General features: G+C 40.3%; 2 protein-coding genes and 1 long non-coding RNA gene across 3 annotated transcripts; 2 read left to right on the top strand and 1 right to left on the bottom strand.

Moving 5' to 3' along the window:
* Nucleotides 1-2,697: 2,697 nt before the first annotated feature.
* Nucleotides 2,698-6,837, top strand: LOC115567532 (apoptosis-associated speck-like protein containing a CARD). Its single transcript, XM_030394222.1, has 4 exons — nt 2,698-3,058; nt 4,393-4,437; nt 5,118-5,165; nt 6,128-6,837. The coding sequence occupies exons 1-4, from the start codon at nt 2,815-2,817 to the stop codon at nt 6,382-6,384; spliced, it is 594 nt and encodes a 197-aa protein (XP_030250082.1). The 5' UTR covers nt 2,698-2,814; the 3' UTR covers nt 6,385-6,837.
* Nucleotides 6,838-7,448: 611 nt separating this feature from the next.
* LOC115567537 (uncharacterized) lies at nt 7,449-12,737 on the bottom strand. The gene is made up of 3 exons (XR_003981218.1): nt 12,608-12,737; nt 12,455-12,522; nt 7,449-7,931 (listed from the first exon to the last, which is right to left on the bottom strand). It is a non-coding gene; the product is annotated as an uncharacterized LOC115567537 (long non-coding RNA).
* Nucleotides 9,469-16,004, top strand: LOC115567534 (uncharacterized). The gene is made up of 4 exons (XM_030394223.1): nt 9,469-9,844; nt 13,476-13,520; nt 14,236-14,283; nt 15,198-16,004. The coding sequence occupies exons 1-4, from the start codon at nt 9,604-9,606 to the stop codon at nt 15,452-15,454; spliced, it is 591 nt and encodes a 196-aa protein (XP_030250083.1). The 5' UTR covers nt 9,469-9,603; the 3' UTR covers nt 15,455-16,004.
* The last annotated feature ends 926 nt before the right edge of the window (nt 16,005-16,930 follow it).

Here is a 16,930-nt window from a genome sequence, read left to right as displayed (position 1 = left end):
GTACAAATACACACCTACACACACACACACACACACACACACCTACATATACTCACGCATGCATACAAATGTACATACAATATTCAGTGACCTCCATGACGTATATGTTGATCATTTTCGGTTGTTTTGAAATGAAAACAGACATATTTATCCCCACAACCAAAACAGTCTTGTTGAGACCCGTGTCATCAAACTTTAGCCTATAATGACTTCCTCCTCTCTGTTTCCCCTTGCGGATGTCTGTACTTTGTGGTAAGATGGCCTCTTCCTGTCTCTCTCCCATCTATTCTACCATTTTTGTCATTATTGCTTTTCCCTTTTTGAGTTGATTTATTTCATAGCACATACAAAAGAACAAGCAGCTGCCACTGACCTGACTCTCCAACTTTCTGTGCAAAGTTTTGCTCAGAGAGCATTTTTAGCTCACAAAAATGAAATACCTTACCTCACACTGTTGTATCACAGCTTCAGACATCGCACCCCCAGTCCCTCCCCCTCATCTCTGGTGACTTCAATCACGCTTCCCTGTCTTCCACCCTCCCTACCTTCACCCGGTATGTGAAATGCCACACCAGAGACAATAGAACTTTGTATCTAATGTATGTGAACACCAAGGATGCATAAACCTCCTTCCCCTCCCCCCACTGGGCCATTCTGACCACAACCCGGTTCACCTGTCCCCTGCATACATACCCACCAAACAATATGTAACGAGCTGGCCTGAGGAGACCAGTATTGCACTGAGTGACTGTTTTGACACCACAGACTGGGGTGTGCTGTGTGAACCTCACGGGGATGACATCAACAGCCTGGAGAAGCGCCTCAAGGGGAGCAACGCCAGAGAGGTCCGGAGAGGCCTGAAAACCATCTCTGGCCACACAAAGAACAGTGGGAGGGAGCCTGAATCTGGAGACCAGGACTGGGCAAACAATTGAATCTGTTTTTTAACAGATTTGACTGTGCCACTTCTCCCTCCTCCACTCTCCAGAGCTCAGACCTCAGACAGTGCTGTCACACCACCACTCTGCCTCTCCCTCCTGTACACCTCTGACACCCCCACACCACGCCACCCCCCTCCACTCCCTGCCTGATCGATCCACACGCCCTACCCCCGACCTCTCTCAACAGGAGTCACTCCACGGTCCCAACAACACCCTCAAGCCTCTACATAACAGCTGATCAAGTGAGGAAGGAGCTGAGGAGGACCGCCTGGTGTGAACTCTACCACCTGCGCATCAACGCCAGCAAGACAAAGGAGGTTGCGATCGATTTCAGGAGGAAGGCTCCTGCAGGTCACTGTTAAAAACTTTTTATGACTCTGTGGTAGCCTCGGCAAATCTTCTGCGCTGTGGTCTGCTGGGGCTGTGGAAGCTCAGAGAGGCACAGGAGGAGTCTCAATAAGCTGGTCAAAAGGGCTGGCTCTGTCTTGGACTGTCCTCTGGACTCCATTGAGATGTTCGGTGAGAGGACGATGTTAGCCAAGATGACATCAATTATGGAGACAGCCCCTCTCTGCAACCCCAGACTGCTTCATCCGCGGTGTAAAAACAAACGCAGGTCATTCATTCCAACTGCTGTCAGACTGTTCAACACCAATAACCCTTAATGTAGCACCATAAGCACCTACTTATCTTGCACTACTTACCACTTCTACCTCCACCATCCTGTGCAATAACACCATTTTTATTTTTTAACATATTCATATTCTTACACTGAGTCTGTTCATTTCAAACACTGTATTTATTATTATTATTTATGTATTTATTTAACATCCAGCCTTCAACAAGGCAATGCTTTTACACTTTATTTAAATGTATACAATGCACACGTACCTCCTGCATACAATGCGCATGGCGTATAGGCCTTTCTATAATTGTATCTTTCTCTGTTTTCTAAATCATTTTTAGTATTTTTAAGTCTTGTACTTATTGCATGTCTGTCTATCTGCTACTGTAACAAGTGAATTTCTTTTTAAATTATTCCTAGTATTCAGTTTTTCTAAGAATGTTGATTTTTGAGTCTTAACACCCAGCTCGCCAAATACTGAAGCTTTAGGATGGCAACCGACACGACCTACAATCTCAAAGCATCGGTATTTGAGGAGCTGGGCATCAGACTCAAAATCCAACTTTCTCACAAAGTGGATCTTTAAGTTTAGGAAAAAATCTTAATTTAGTTAGTTAGTTACTGACTTAACTAACTTATCTATCTATCCATCCATCTGTCTATCTAAAGCTGATAAATAGCTCACCTGGTAAAGAGCATGCCTCACGGAGGTTGAGGTCAGGATATTAATCCTCGCTGCAGAAAAATACATTTAAAATACTTTAATTTTCACCCACAATAAATTCTTTGGAAGCCTGAATGTGAAAATATGTCTGTATTCACATTTTGCAAACTTATTTTATTATGGCCATCACGAGCCAACATTGAAAGTACCTAAATCACTCTGGCTCTCTGGGCGTGTTTTGTGTCCGCACAGGTGTTGAAAAGACATATATTGGATGTGTTTCTTTGGCTGAGTGATGTTAGTAATATTCATGCAAGTGGGTGCAGGAATCTATATCCTGATACTCTTGTGGAGATACTGTTGGGGTGAAAAATGCAGCGCAGCTGGTTCCAGGCATGCGTGGACAGGTTGTTTCTTGTTTTGCATAACACATCACTGCTTCTGATGACGTCATCCTGTTGTGTCCACCCAGAGGGAGGAGGCTTCGTCCTTCTGCAGGAAATGTGACGTCAGGCTGCTCTTATCTACAAGGCGGAAAAAAGTTTACATCGACGAGGACGGCGGGCTGACATCTGTAGGTGAAAATGCCTCCCAAAACCATCAAAAGGGCGATAAAAAACTGCCTGGAGAACCTGCCAGAGAAGGACTTTAAGAAGTTCTGCGATGCGCTCATCTCCGATGCGGGGATCGCAACCAGCAGGGTGGAGAATAAAGACTATCTGGAGGTCACAAACGTTATAGTTTCAAACTTCGGTGAGGCCAAAGCTCTCGACGTGGTTATTGAGCTGCTGGAAGATATTGGCTGCAAGGACAAAGCAGACGCCCTCGGTAAGTGACCCTCTGCTGTACTTGTACAGAACCTTGTGCAGGTTTTCTGCTGCAGAGGATTTAACCATTAATAAAACACAAAATAAGCGACACTTGACCGTGTAAATCGTAAAGGCATTCCAGTATGTGTAAATATTAATTTATTAATTTGGAAAATCTGAAAACGGGAAAGTCATTGGAACGAGCCCGCTTCCTTTTTTTTTTACTTTCACTTTGGAGCAGCCATGTGGTGAAGTCCTCGGCCGTGCAGTCAGCTGACACCCTGTATGATTTCTGAGGTCTGTTTTATACAGAACTGCTCACTGACACAATGTTACTGTAAGAAAGTAACGGGAAAAAAAGTCCTTTTACATAGTTTATGTAGTTGGCGTTAGTTCAGATCCCTTGCACTTTTGCGTCAAGAGCGCCCCCTGTTGTTCCCTCTGGAGGCTGTTCACCCCTAAAGGGCAGCTCCAACAATTTTTACACATTTTAAGGTGTGTTTACAGGTCTTGTGGAGGGATTTTGCATGCATGAAAGAAAAGTAGTGTAAAGCTTGTGTGGCTCCAGAGGAAGCTGTACGTATAATCTGCAAAATTAAGACTTGAGCTGTGGTTATACTGTCAGGTGGCAGGTCGTGTGGTCATAAACCAGTCATAACAAAGGTTAATGGATAACTGTAAGGCTGATACGACGCTTGCCTTACTGCTGTAGGGTGACGTGGTTGAAATCTACAATTCACTGACATGGCCAGGATTGTTCATGAATCACTTGCCGTTTGGATTTGTCAGGAATTGTCCATTTTAATATTTCACTCTACATCCGAGGGAACAAATGGATTGGAGGACACGGATTGTTTGCAGCCTTTAACAATGCAAACAGATCAATGCTTCGATAACAATGTGTGGGGCAAACAACATACTGGAAATGTAGTCAGGTAGGGCAGGTGTACATAACTGGATAACTGGCTAAACGGGATTTCAAATGGGATAGGACCCCACTCTACAATTACCTCACAAAACAAACAAACACAGAGGTAGTTTAAAGATGAGGTGTGAGGTGAGATGTATCCAGTGACCCATTGGAGGAAACATCTACAGTTTAGCTTCTACATTTAGGCTGAAGAGCTTCACTGTGTGAAGTCCAATATGGTTCTCTGACATCACATGAAGGATATTTACTGATATATTTTATATCATAGAACAAAATACGAAAATCTCTTAAACCCATTCAGGAAAGACGCTGACTTTGAGATGAGGGAACCAGAAGTGTAAACGTGCAAAGTTCATTCTGTTTTTCAGGACCTGCAGACATCTTTTCAATCACAATCTAACGCTGTCTTCCTATTTTTGCAGTTGCAGAGACGAAGGAACTGACCTCAAAAGCTGGTTCCAGTCGATGTGAGTTGTATTGTTTGTTTTAACCACAAGACATTACAGATACAGATTAGCTGTAATGAGTTGCATTGTTGCTGGACTTCGCATTAAGCTTCATCTCTCTCCAAATAATTTATCTTTCCAGAGTAGGATAGAAGAACAGAATAAATAAGAAAATCTTTTTTCCACCAGAAAAACTGTCTTCAGCTGACCAGGACGTAAAAGCAGCACGAGAAGGTGCAACAGATTTAGTGTCAAAACAACAATATCAAAGAAATACCTAAGCATAAAATGTTAAAAGTACACAGAGATTTTATGGTTTGCAGCCCATTCACTGACACGATTCTTCATCACCACAGTTTATTTTGAGTCGATGTCACAAACACAATCATGCTGCCTTTAAGTTCAGACTAGTGCGCCAAATTTCTTTGGTGTTTTCTAACAACAGGCCTATAAATTGATTTACATCAGCGGTAGGAACAAATGGGCACTATGACAGGGTGTTATTGTTATTATTTGGTCACTAATGTAAAATAGAATATAGTTTTATCAGTGAAAGCTGAAGTGCAGCCAGAGCTTTGGAGAGACTCTGTATCCATACTAGCCATCTATTTAAAAAAAGCATTTTGTTTGCTGTGTGTATTAAGAAATAAAGTAGTCCAGTCCTTTGATAAGCAATTTTATTTTCTTTACTTTTGCGTCAGCTGCAGGAGCCTCAGCTGGAACAGACCGTGTGACTCCCAAGGCAGACGGTAGGTTCACAGGTAGAAATATGTCAAGCCTAACTGTGTTTCTAAATATAGTTCAGGCTCAATTGTAATGAGAGAAACAGTGGCCGCTGATATGTGCTGCGTGGTATTACTGAATTTAGATTTTGACATTTTGGGGAAATTTACTTTTTTCCTTCTTACCTATAGTTAGATGAGAGGAATAGGAGACAGTGAGCTTCGCATTAAGATGTGAGGCAAGAGGAAACAGCCAGACTGTCTCTGTGCAAAGTTAAATAAAAGAAGAAATCGGGCTACCAGCACCTCTAACGGCCCACACATGTCAAAACGATGTCATTGTCATCACCACTCTTGCTAATATTGCCACTTCTGAAAAGCTGGTGACAAGGGTAGAGTTGTGCCAATGGTGCCGGACACACCGTTGCTCGCCGACGCCCCCGACACTGACAGATGGCCGACCGTCAGCCTGGTGTGTCAGGGCCCTAAAACCCACAAATTAACACGTTATATCACGTTTGTTTGATCACGTGAAAAAGCTGAAACTTCGGACAGGCTACTTGTCGTCCCATGTTTCCAGTGTTCGTGCTAACTTTTCAAGCTGTCTCCTAGCTTAATCTAATATATAGTTACTAGAGATGTTGTGGTCGTATCTTTCTTCTCATCGCATTCTTAGCCGGAAAGCCAGCAAGTGTTTTGCCCCAGATGTCATCAGAGCTTTATAAAATGTCATTTAGAAAATATGTCAAATGTAGACCTTATTCTTTCAGATGTAGTTAAAATCCAAAACCTGTTATTTAAAAATAAATAACACTTGATGGGTCACTGTTCCTCGTCATTACTGCTGTATGACTCGTGTGTTTTATTTGATCCCCATACACTGCTATTCACTTTTGATTTATTTCAGTCACCTGTGCTTTGGAGCCAGGAGTAACTTGGCTTCATTATATCTTCAAATCCAGGCAGTAATTTTTTCCCTCTTTCCTCAGGAGGGCACTTTGTGGATAAGCATAAAGTCCAGCTGATCCAGAGAGTGAAATCCATTGCACAAATTTTGGATCAGCTCCTCACCAAGAAAGTCATCAACCAGGAGACTTATGATCATATCAGAGCTCTGCGACCCCCTCAGGAGCAGATGAGGGAGCTCTACAGTTTCCTGAATGCTCCAGCCTGCAAAGACATCTTCTATGAAATCCTTGTTGAAAATCAGAAATATCTCATTGATGACCTCAAGAAAAATGAGTGAATATGGTGAGGGAATAGATTTTTGGACCAAATATACAGTCTACCTGAACACATGTTTTTAAACATAGCAATGTCACACGTTGTGTTAATGCCGTCTGTGGGGGTTTTCTTTACAACATTTTTTTATTTTTCCACTGCATTTTAATGTTTCATCAGAGCTGTGCCCCTAAATTTTACTGTTAAATTAGTTAAAATGTATAAGATGTGTGGTGCCTTCAGTGTCCTGATAGGTGATGCTCATTTAACTACTTCATATTGATGAGATAAGAGTTCACATAAGGTTTAACACCAGAATGAGAAAATGTCACCAAATTTTCACCAAAACTGTTTTTATCAAAGTAACAAATGAAATTAGTGTTTTTAGCCTCTTTCATGATACCAGTAATGCAAAAAAGATTGTTTTCATCCTGTTTAATAACTTTTATGCTGCCCAATAAAAACAAGTTTACTTTTGGTGGGTTGTTCAAAATGTTTTCTACTTTTCAAATTTGAAATAAAATGTGTAAAATGTGTTGATTTTTGAGTAAGTGTCTTTAAAAATAGTATATACACCAAGTATAGTGTCATAGAGTAGAAATCGTGTGTTCTCTTCTTTTTTTAAATGTTTAATTTGATCATCTCAACTCATGACCACAAGTTTGTAAGGTTTCAACAAGAGCAGATCTGTTTGATACACCTGTAATGAAAAGTTGCATTTTTCTTTTATATTGTTTGAAACTGGACTTCAGGTTTTTTGAGGAGTGCATACAAACACAGCCTGATTGAAAAGATATATATTCTGTTTCAGTAGTATAAGACATTTCAATGCCTAAATTTAAGTGCATTAATTAATTACAAAGACACTTCAACAATTGTATTAAAAAAGAATACAACTGGACATGTGCTGAGTGGGAAAAAACATAATATAATATTCATATATTGAAATTAATTAAATGCATAGATGATCTTCAGTGTGAATTAAAGGTAAACACAGTCAAGGTTATTTTAGAAAATTGTGCACATCTCAGCAGTTCATTGTCAGATGTTGAGTTTATATATTTCAGGGATTTACAAAACAGCGTCCATTGTCTAGATTTCATTTTCATCCATGTTACCTTCAACATTTTCAGCAGCTCCATCACTTGCACATGTCAAACATTTTGTGACACTGGGCAAATTCATTTGGACTCACAGTTTTGACTTTCGAATTTCATGTTTTTACTTTTCTTTCACGGGTAACAACTCAAGCAGAGTATGTGCACTTTTTGTGTCAGTAATCAACATCTGATATATGCTGAAGTTGCTTTTTATTTGGGCTTTAGAACCAGGCTGGCACATCAGCCCTCGAACTGTCTCTTTTAAGATGGCAGCTTTATTTAGTTTAGATTTTCTGAGTTTTTCAAAATCCCTGTTTTAAGAAAGCAATGACTTTGCTGTAAGTTTCACTGATCACCCTTTCCAGTTCTGCCCTTCTCTGGTTTCTGGCTCTGTGTTCTGGTCCCGAGGTCCTTGTCTAGGATCATAGTTGCTGTCAGTTCTGGTTCTGCTCTCCGAGCCCGATCTGTTTTGCTGGACAACAAACAGGAAATCCGGATTATCCCTGAGTGTAACAAACTCCATACAGAGGAAGTTTTTGACTAATTGTTGACGCACCGTTTCTATGGTCAGTAATGTGCAGGAGGCTCTGGTGTAGATGGCGTGCTTCCTGGCTCTTTGGTCAAGTTGCCAAAAAACTATGGTCTGATATGTCAATCTATTTATTTCACCTTATACACCCCAAAAAAGAACATCTCCCAAATAAAAAACATAGACCCTCACTGTGTGCCACATCTGTTAGTCCTACATTAAGTGGACTACCATGATTCCACCATCATCAAAATGGCTCCAACTACGTCTTTCAGCTTTCACTGGTTCAAAATTAAAGTTTTTCCGAGTTTAATTTAGACAGCTTTTTAAACTTCAGTCACAGCCGTCTACAGTGTGGTTAAAAAAAGAAGTTTTTATGACAGCCAAATTTCACTCCATGCAGCAAAACCTAGAGGTTTTGTTCCCTTTTTTTTAAATGCAAAGTCCTGGTCATATGAACCTTGGGGCAAAGCTATTTGATGAAGTTTGGATGGCCAAAACATGGAATTGAATAAAGCTGATAAATAGCTCAACTGGTAAAGAGCACATCTCGTGGAGGTTGAGGTCACGATATGAATCCTGCTGCAGAAAAAACATTTAAAAATGCTTTAATTTTCACCCGCAATAAGTTCTGTGGACGACATTGAACCTACCTTAAAAAAGTTAAAAAAGACTTTCATCATTCTGGCTCTCTGGGCATGTTTTGTTTCCGCAAAGGTGTTGAAAAGACACAGTGTGAATGTGTTTTTTTCCTGAGTGATATTATCAAAATGTATGCAAGTGTGATGAACAGAGATACTATTCGGGTGACACATGCAGTAGGGGTGGGCGGATCGATCCAAATATCGATAGAATCGATACCAAGGTGAGTATTGGTATCGGATCGATACTAGCATGATGATATTGATATTTTTGTTGTAGTTTCTCTTCTACAAGATCAGCAAATCACTCATATTTCTTCACAGAGTTTGTGTGATCGCAGCGTCTCTCAGTCCTTATGCGTAGCGCTCCTCTCCACCTCTCTCGCTCAGGTTCACTGTGCCCCTTAATTGTTTTACTGTAACTCAAACATATATGCTTATATTACCATATATAGCCTACCTCAAACCTGAAGTATGAATATGGCAATGTAAAATTACTATTTTGTGTATCTGTTGAAGGAACATTAGTATTCCTATTTAGGCTACATGCAGATAGGTTATAGATTTAATTATGTTAAATATTATTTTCTTATTTGGCTAAAATCCTGTGTTTTATTATTATCATGATCAACTAATTAAAAGGCAAAAGTACAAAATCATTCAATGATCAGGAATTTTCAAGTAAAAAGTATCAGTATCGGCAATACTGGCCCTGTAATTACTTGGTATCGGATCGGTACCAAAATTTGCAGTATCGCCCACCCCTAACATGCAGCACAGCTGGTTCCAGGCATGCGTGTACTGGTTGTTTCCTGTTTGGCGCCAACACCTTCACTGCATCTGATGATGTGATATGACGTCCTCGATGCGTTTCATCCTCCTCCCTCTGAGGGAGGGTTAGGGAGCAGTAACGTGAGGCAGAAGAAAGGAGTTCATATTAACGAGAACGGCGGGCTGAGATCTCTTGGTGAAAAATGGCTCCCAGAACCATCAGAATGGCGATAAAAAACTGTCTGAAGAACCTGACAGCGGGGGAATTGGGCGAGTTCAAGGATCAGCTGAACGTCGAGAAGGAGATCCCAACCAGCAGTCTGGAGGGAAAAGACTATCTGGCTGTCACACAGGTTATAGACACAAACTTTGGTGACGAAGCTCTCGACGTGGTTGTTGAGCTGCTGAATGATATTGGCTGCAAGAAAAAAGCAGACGCCCTCGGTAAGTGACTCTCTGCTGCACTTGTACAGAAACTTCCAAGCGCCGTGCAGGGTTTCTTCAACAACAAAATCGTAAAGGCATTCAAGTACATGTAGATATTAACGAAGTTGGACAATCAGAGTGAAAAAGTCATTTGAACGAGCCCGCTTCCTTTTTTAAAAAAAAATACTTTCACTTTGGAGCAGCCATGTGGTGAAGTCCTGGGAACTGCAGTCAGCTGACACCCTGTATGATTTCTGAGGTGTGTTTTATACAGAACAGCTTACCGACGCAATATTACTGTAAGAAAGTAACGAAAAGAAAGTCCTTTTACATAGTTTATGTAGTTGGTGTTAGTTCGGACCCTTGCTTGTGTGCGTCATGAGCGCCCCCTGTTGTTTCCTCTCGAGGCTGTTCACCCCTAAAGGGCAGCTCCAACAATTTGCACACATTTAAAGTGTGTTTACAGGTCTTGTGGATTGATTTTACATGTATGAAAAAAGTAGTACAAAGCTCTTGTGGTTCCAGAGGAGGCTGTACATATACTCTGCAAAATGCCTCCAGCGACGTCACTCAGTTGCTCAATGTTTCCCACAGGCTGAGATTTCAAGCAAGCTCAGAATATTACATCACCTTACTGTAAACAAAGTCCTTCTAGGCAATAGTAGAAAGTCTCTGCTGTAAAGCAGCCTCAAAGTCTGATGCCTCCAGTGATGTCACTGTATCCACCGAGTGACATCAGTGGAGGTCATTTATCAGATTACATGCAGTTTAGCAGTCAATAAAGACTTTATACTACTTTTTTCACAAATGTTTTACTTTTTGCAATAGTAGGCCTAAGTCAACAACTGCGTAATACTCTACAACTGATCATTTCTGAGACAGAAATGGTACCATGAAAGTCTCACACCGTTGGGCCGCCCTAACAGTGCAAACAGATCAACGCTTCAATACTAATGTGTGGGGCAAACTACTGGAAATTAGAGCCCGACCGATAGGTGGGCCGACATATCGGCTGATATTAGGTTGGTATCACCATTTATTTATAATGACCGACAGGGTCCCCAATATGTAGATCGTGATGACCGGTAGATCACAAAGGTAGTGAGGGTAGATCGCATGACATCCCTTTTTTTGTTTCTAGATTAAGCAGTAGGAAAATAAATGAATCTTTGAAAGGCCAAGTGGAGTCTATGCCGCCTGATTGACATACAGGTTGGCCAGTCTGAGATCTGTTCTTGTAGGGTCACATGCGCAAACGCGCTGGCTACTGCAAAACACAAGAGTCAAGTATCCTGGTTAGAGGCTTCAACTGATAAAAGAAGAGATATAAAAAAAAAAAAAAAATGTGCATTTGTCAAACTACCATCACTATTCCGAAGAAGGGGAATGTTGAGGCACTTTCGAACTGTTCATAAAAAGTACAACACTCACTTCCCTCTGAAAAGCGAGCTGAGAAAGAGAAGGATGAGGGAACTAAAATCACACTTAATCGGACAGCAGTCGATTTTCACTGAGCGGAATTCACAAGCAAAGGCCGACACCAAAGCATGGTTATGGGTGTATCACTATTATTAAGCATGAGGAGTCCTTCCAAGATAGAGAGATGATAAAAGAGGCCTTCGTTGAGGCAGCTGACTCCTTGTTTCAGGATTTAAAAAACTAACTAGAAATATCATCATTAATCAAAGCTCTTCAGCTATCAAGAAGTACAATTACACTGCGCTGTGAAGTAATGGCCGAGGATTTGACACAGCAGCTTCAGAGAGACATTGCAGACTGAGTGTTTCTCAGTGCAGTTAGACGAGTCTACAGACACCAGCGATACAGCCCAGCTGTGCATTTTTATTTGGATAGTGTTTACAGATGTGACTGCAAAAGAGGAGCTATTAACATTACTGCCCATGTGTTACCCTCTGTTCGAAAGATGAGGCAGAACTCCAGTATAAAGTTTTAAAACACTTGTTCCTTTATTCACACAAAAGTTAGGCTCAAGTCTAATTATTTATTGGCACATATAAAAGTAGTGTCACGAGCAACAGTGACTATAACATCTCCCCTAATGATCAGGTTCACAGCCGGCCTTGGTTCCCTCGGGCTTACTGCAGGCGAGCGAGGCGATAAACAAAACAGTGACTAATGATGTTACACACACGCACCTGGCAGTAATTATAACACGGCACCTCTATAGAGCAACCATATCCACTGCACACACTCAAAATGCAACTCCTGCCGGCGTACACAGCAAACCCCCTAAGCCCCTCGTTTTAAGGCAGGTTGAGCACATTTGGATACTTAAAGCTGACTGCTTAACCTGATCAGTAGGTGGGAGAGTGGTCAAACAAACAAAACAAAAGTAAATGACAGCTCGGCTGAACAGCTCCGCTCTGTGTATCTTGACACGAGGCCATACAAAGGAGCGCAATCCCGCTCAGCGATAGCTGTTCAACCAAACACTTCAACCAAACAAAAAATGGGAAGAGGAAAAGGAACAGCAGTCAGGCCATACACTGCTGCTCCTCATGCACCTACAACACCAAACATATAGCAAGCAAGCAGTGCGACATACAAGCTATGACACATCCACCTTGTAATATTAAAATACAAAACTACAATGCAAGCAACACATACCACACAGACTGTCGCAGGGTGCACACACTGATCTACCCGACGCTCGTTGGTTCGCTTCTCCCCTGCAACTGTTTTAGTGGCAACAAACATGCAATATGGTCAGCATTAACACATGCACACATACACCCAAACTGCCAAATGAGATAAACATACCTCCCAGAACGGCTCCAAAACGAGTCATTAGTGCTCTCACATCCTCCCCACCAGCCTGCCGCAAATTAGCTGGTGAGGACTCCAGACAGACAGCAACCTATCCGCCTGATTAGGGCATCCTTAAATCTGCCTGCCCTAATTTATAACCCCGCCCTCCTCTGGCGACTACACATGGAAGAACGCATGCGAGGAGAGGACATTTTTAAGGCAATTAAAAAACTTCATGGAGAAAACCAGCAGCTCCAGGTGTGCAGTACTGATGGCTGTTTGTCACCTATGTGCATTACTGCTGTCAATTTCATGTGCAATACCAACGGTTACATTACTCTCTCAATATCAGTTGTGCATTGTGTTATGCAAAGTATATTCCGCATAGACCAGGTGTACATAACTGGATAACTGGTGGAACAGGATTTTAAATGGGATGGGAGCTGCCACAGTCAAGATCAAAGTCCAAGTCCCTGCACTATAATCACTTCACAAAACAAAACAACTCAGAGGTGGTTTAAAGATGCTGTTAAGAGAGAAAATAAATAAGAAAGTACAAGTACTGTATCCAGTAATCCAGTGGAGGAAACATCACAGATTCGACTCGTTTTGGACTTCATTAAGGCTGAAGAGCTTCACTGTGTTAAGTCCAACATGGTTCTCTGACATTCAGGTCGTCACATGAACAATATTTACTGACGTATTTTATATCATTGAACAAAATCTAAAAATCTATTAATCTATTAAATCCATTCAGGAAAAACACTGCCTTTGACATGAGGGAACCAGAAGTGTAAAAATGCTAAGTTAATTATGTTTTTCAGGACCTGCAGACATATTTTTTCAATCACAATCTAACGCTGTCTTCCTATTTTTGCAGTTGCAGACACGAAGGAACTGACCTCAAAAGCTGGTTCCAGTCAATGTGAGTTGTATCGGTTGTTTTGTTTTTACCACAAGACATTACAGATACAGATTAGCTGTAACGAGTTGCACTGTTGCTGAATTTCACATTAAGCTTCATCTTTCTCCAATTAATTTGTCTTTCCAGAGTAGAATAGAAGAACAGAATAAATAAGAAAATCTATTTTCCACCAGAAAAACTGTCTTCAGCCCACAGAAACATAAAAGCAGCACAAGAAGGTGCAACAGATTTAGTGTCAAAACAACAATATCAAAGAAATACCTATGCACAAAATGTTAAAATAACATATAGAGGAGAGATTTTACGGTTTGCAGCCCAGTGACATGATTCTTCATCACTACTTTAGTTTATTTCGAGTTGATGTCACAAACACCATCACGCTGCCTTTAAGTTCAACTAGCACAAAATTTGTTGCTGAAAATGGTCAGAAACAGAAGCATTATTTTACATTTTTCTATACCTATAAATTGATTTACACCCGCGGTAGGAACAAATGGGCACTATGACAGGGTGTTATTGTTATTATTTGGTCGAAAATATAGAATAGAATATCACAAGTATTATCAGTGAAAGTTGAAGTGCAGCCAGAGCTTTGGAGAGACAAAGTCTGTATCCATACTAGCCATCTGTTTGCTGTGTGTATTGTGTGTAAAGATAATCTAGTCTAAGTCCAGTCCTTTGTTAAGCAATTTTATTTTCCTTCTTTTTGTGTCAGCTGCAGGAGCCTCAGCTGGAGCAGACCATGTGACTCCTGAGGCAGACGGTAAGTTCACAGGTAGAAATATGTCAGCTGTATTTCTAAGTACTTTCTATAGTACAGGCTCAATTGTAATGACAGAAACCGTGGCTGCTGATATGTGCTGCGTGGTATTACTGAATTTAGATGAAGAGTTTGACTTTTTGGGGAATACTGCTTTTTCCTTCTTTCTTATAGTTAGATGAGAAGAAGAGACAGTTAGCTTAGCATTTAGATGTGAGGTAAGGGGAAACAGCCAGATGGTCTCTGTGCAAAGTTAAAGAAACCGGGCACACCGTGAGCGAAAGGGGAAACCTGAAGACTTGAGACGGCGGATATACAATCTGTTTTTATGTTAAATCATTTTCACACCGCTCTGGCTAATATTGCCACTTCAGTGTGTCAGGGCTGTAAAACCCACAAATTAACACGTTATATCATGTTTGTTTGATCGCGACAAATAACCAAAAACTTTGGACAGGCTGCTTGTTGTCCCATGTTTCTAGCGTTCTTGCTAACTTTGCAAGCTGTCTCCTATCTTAGTATTTAGCATAGTTTCTAGATATGTTTTTATTTAAATTTCTTCTCATCTCACTCTCAGCCTGAAAGCCAGCAAGTGTTTTTTCCCCAGATGTCATCTGAAAAACTTAAAATGTCATTTAGAACATAAAAATGTAGAGCTTATTCTTTCAGATGTAGTTAAATTCCAAAACCTGTTATTTAAAAATAAATGTGTTTGTTTATCCTAAAGCGTTAGAACGAACACTTGATGGGTCACTGTTCCTCTTCATTACTGCTGTATGAGACATGTGATTTGTGATTATTTGATCTCATTACACTGCAATTCACGATTTATTTCAGTCACCTGTTCTTTGGAGCCAGGAGTAACTTGGCTTCATTATATTCAAATCCAGGCGGTCACTTTTTCCCTCTCTCTTCAGGAGCGCTCTTCGTGGATAAGTACAGAGAAGAGCTGATCCAGAGGGTGACCAATATTCCACAAATTTTGGATCAGCTCCTCGCCAAGGAAGTCATCGACCAGGAGACTTATGATGAAATCTCGGCCCTGCCAACCTCTCAGAAGCAGATGAGGAGGCTCTACAAGTCCCTGAAAGTTGCTCGAGCCAAAGACAAATTCTACGAAATCCTTGAGGGAAAGGAGAAATGGCTCATTGATGACCTCAAGAAAAAAAAGTGAATATGGTGGGGGAATTGATTTTGGGACCAAATACACAGTCTACCTGACCACAATATGTCTTTAAACATAATAATGTCACACGTTATGTTAGTGCTGTCTGTGGGGGTTTTCTTTACAAAAATTACTTGTTTTTTCCACTGCATTTTATTGTTTAATCAGAGCTGGGGCCCTTAATTTTACTGTTAAATTAGTTAAAATGTATAAGGTGTGTGGTGCCTTCAATGTCCTGATTGGCGATGCTCATTTAAGTACTTCATTTTGATGAGAGAAGAGTTCACGTAAGGTTTAAAACCAGAATGAGAAAATGTAATCAATCATGTCAGAGACGACTGAAGCGTCTCACCGAAACTGTTTTTTATCAAAGTAACAAATGAAATGAGTGTTTTTAGTCACTTTCATGATGCCAATAATGCCAAAAAAACCCCAAAACGATTGTGTTTATCTTGTTTAATTACTTTTATGCTGGCCAATTAAATAAAGTTTACTTTTGGTGGATTGTTCAAAATGTTGTCTACTTTTCAAATTTGAAATAAAATGCGTGGCTCCTGAATTTTGAGTAAGTGTCTTTAAATATAGTATATGCAGCAAGTATAGTGTGATAGAGTTTAGAAATTGTGTGTGCCCTTTTTTTGATATGATCATGTCACCTCCTTAAACCACAAGTGGTTCCAACAAGAGCAGATCTGTTTGATACACCTATAATGAAAAGTTGCATTTTTCTTTTATATTGTTTGAAAATGGACTTCAGGTTTTTTGAGGAGTGAATACAAACACAGCCTGAATGAAAATATATATATTCTGTTTCAGTAGTATAAAACATCTAAAAAATGAAACAAGATAATTACAAAACAAGGCGCTTCAACAATTGTGTAAAAACAGAATACAACTGGACATGTGCTGAGTGGGAGAAAACAAAATAATATAATATTTATATAAAAGATAATTAAATACATAGATAGTCTTCAGTGTGAATTAAAGGTAAACATTCAAGTTTTTTTGGATGATTGTGCACATCTCAGCAGTTCATTGTCAGATTTCAAGTTCATATATTTCAGGGATTTACAAAACAGTCTGTTATTATTACAAACAGCACTGAAAATATCTGAGGTTGTCATAAAGTTGCTTTGTGTATGTAACAATTTGCACATTATGAGAGTTGTATTAATGAGCGCATGTTCAGGTTTCTATTTAAATCAGAATCAGAATACCTTATTAATCCCCAGGGGGAAATAGTTTTTGTCCAGATGCTCCGTGCAAAGTAGAAAGAGAAATATAGCATGAATGGAAACAAGAGATAAAGATAAAGATGTGAATAAAATAGTATCCACATGAGAGTTCAGTTCATCAGATACATTATTTATATCGTTTTGTTTGAACCCTTGTTCCAGTTGTTGGAAGGACAGTGTAAAGTTTTTGATTTTAGTCTTAGTGTTTTTTGGCAGGATCCATGTCTCTAAGATCAAATACTCTGCTGAA

The sequence above is a fragment of the Sparus aurata genome, chromosome 17 (genome assembly GCF_900880675.1).
Source record: "Sparus aurata chromosome 17, fSpaAur1.1, whole genome shotgun sequence".
Lineage (NCBI taxonomy): Eukaryota > Metazoa > Chordata > Actinopteri > Spariformes > Sparidae > Sparus > Sparus aurata.
This window is presented reverse-complemented; position numbering and strand designations above follow the sequence as displayed.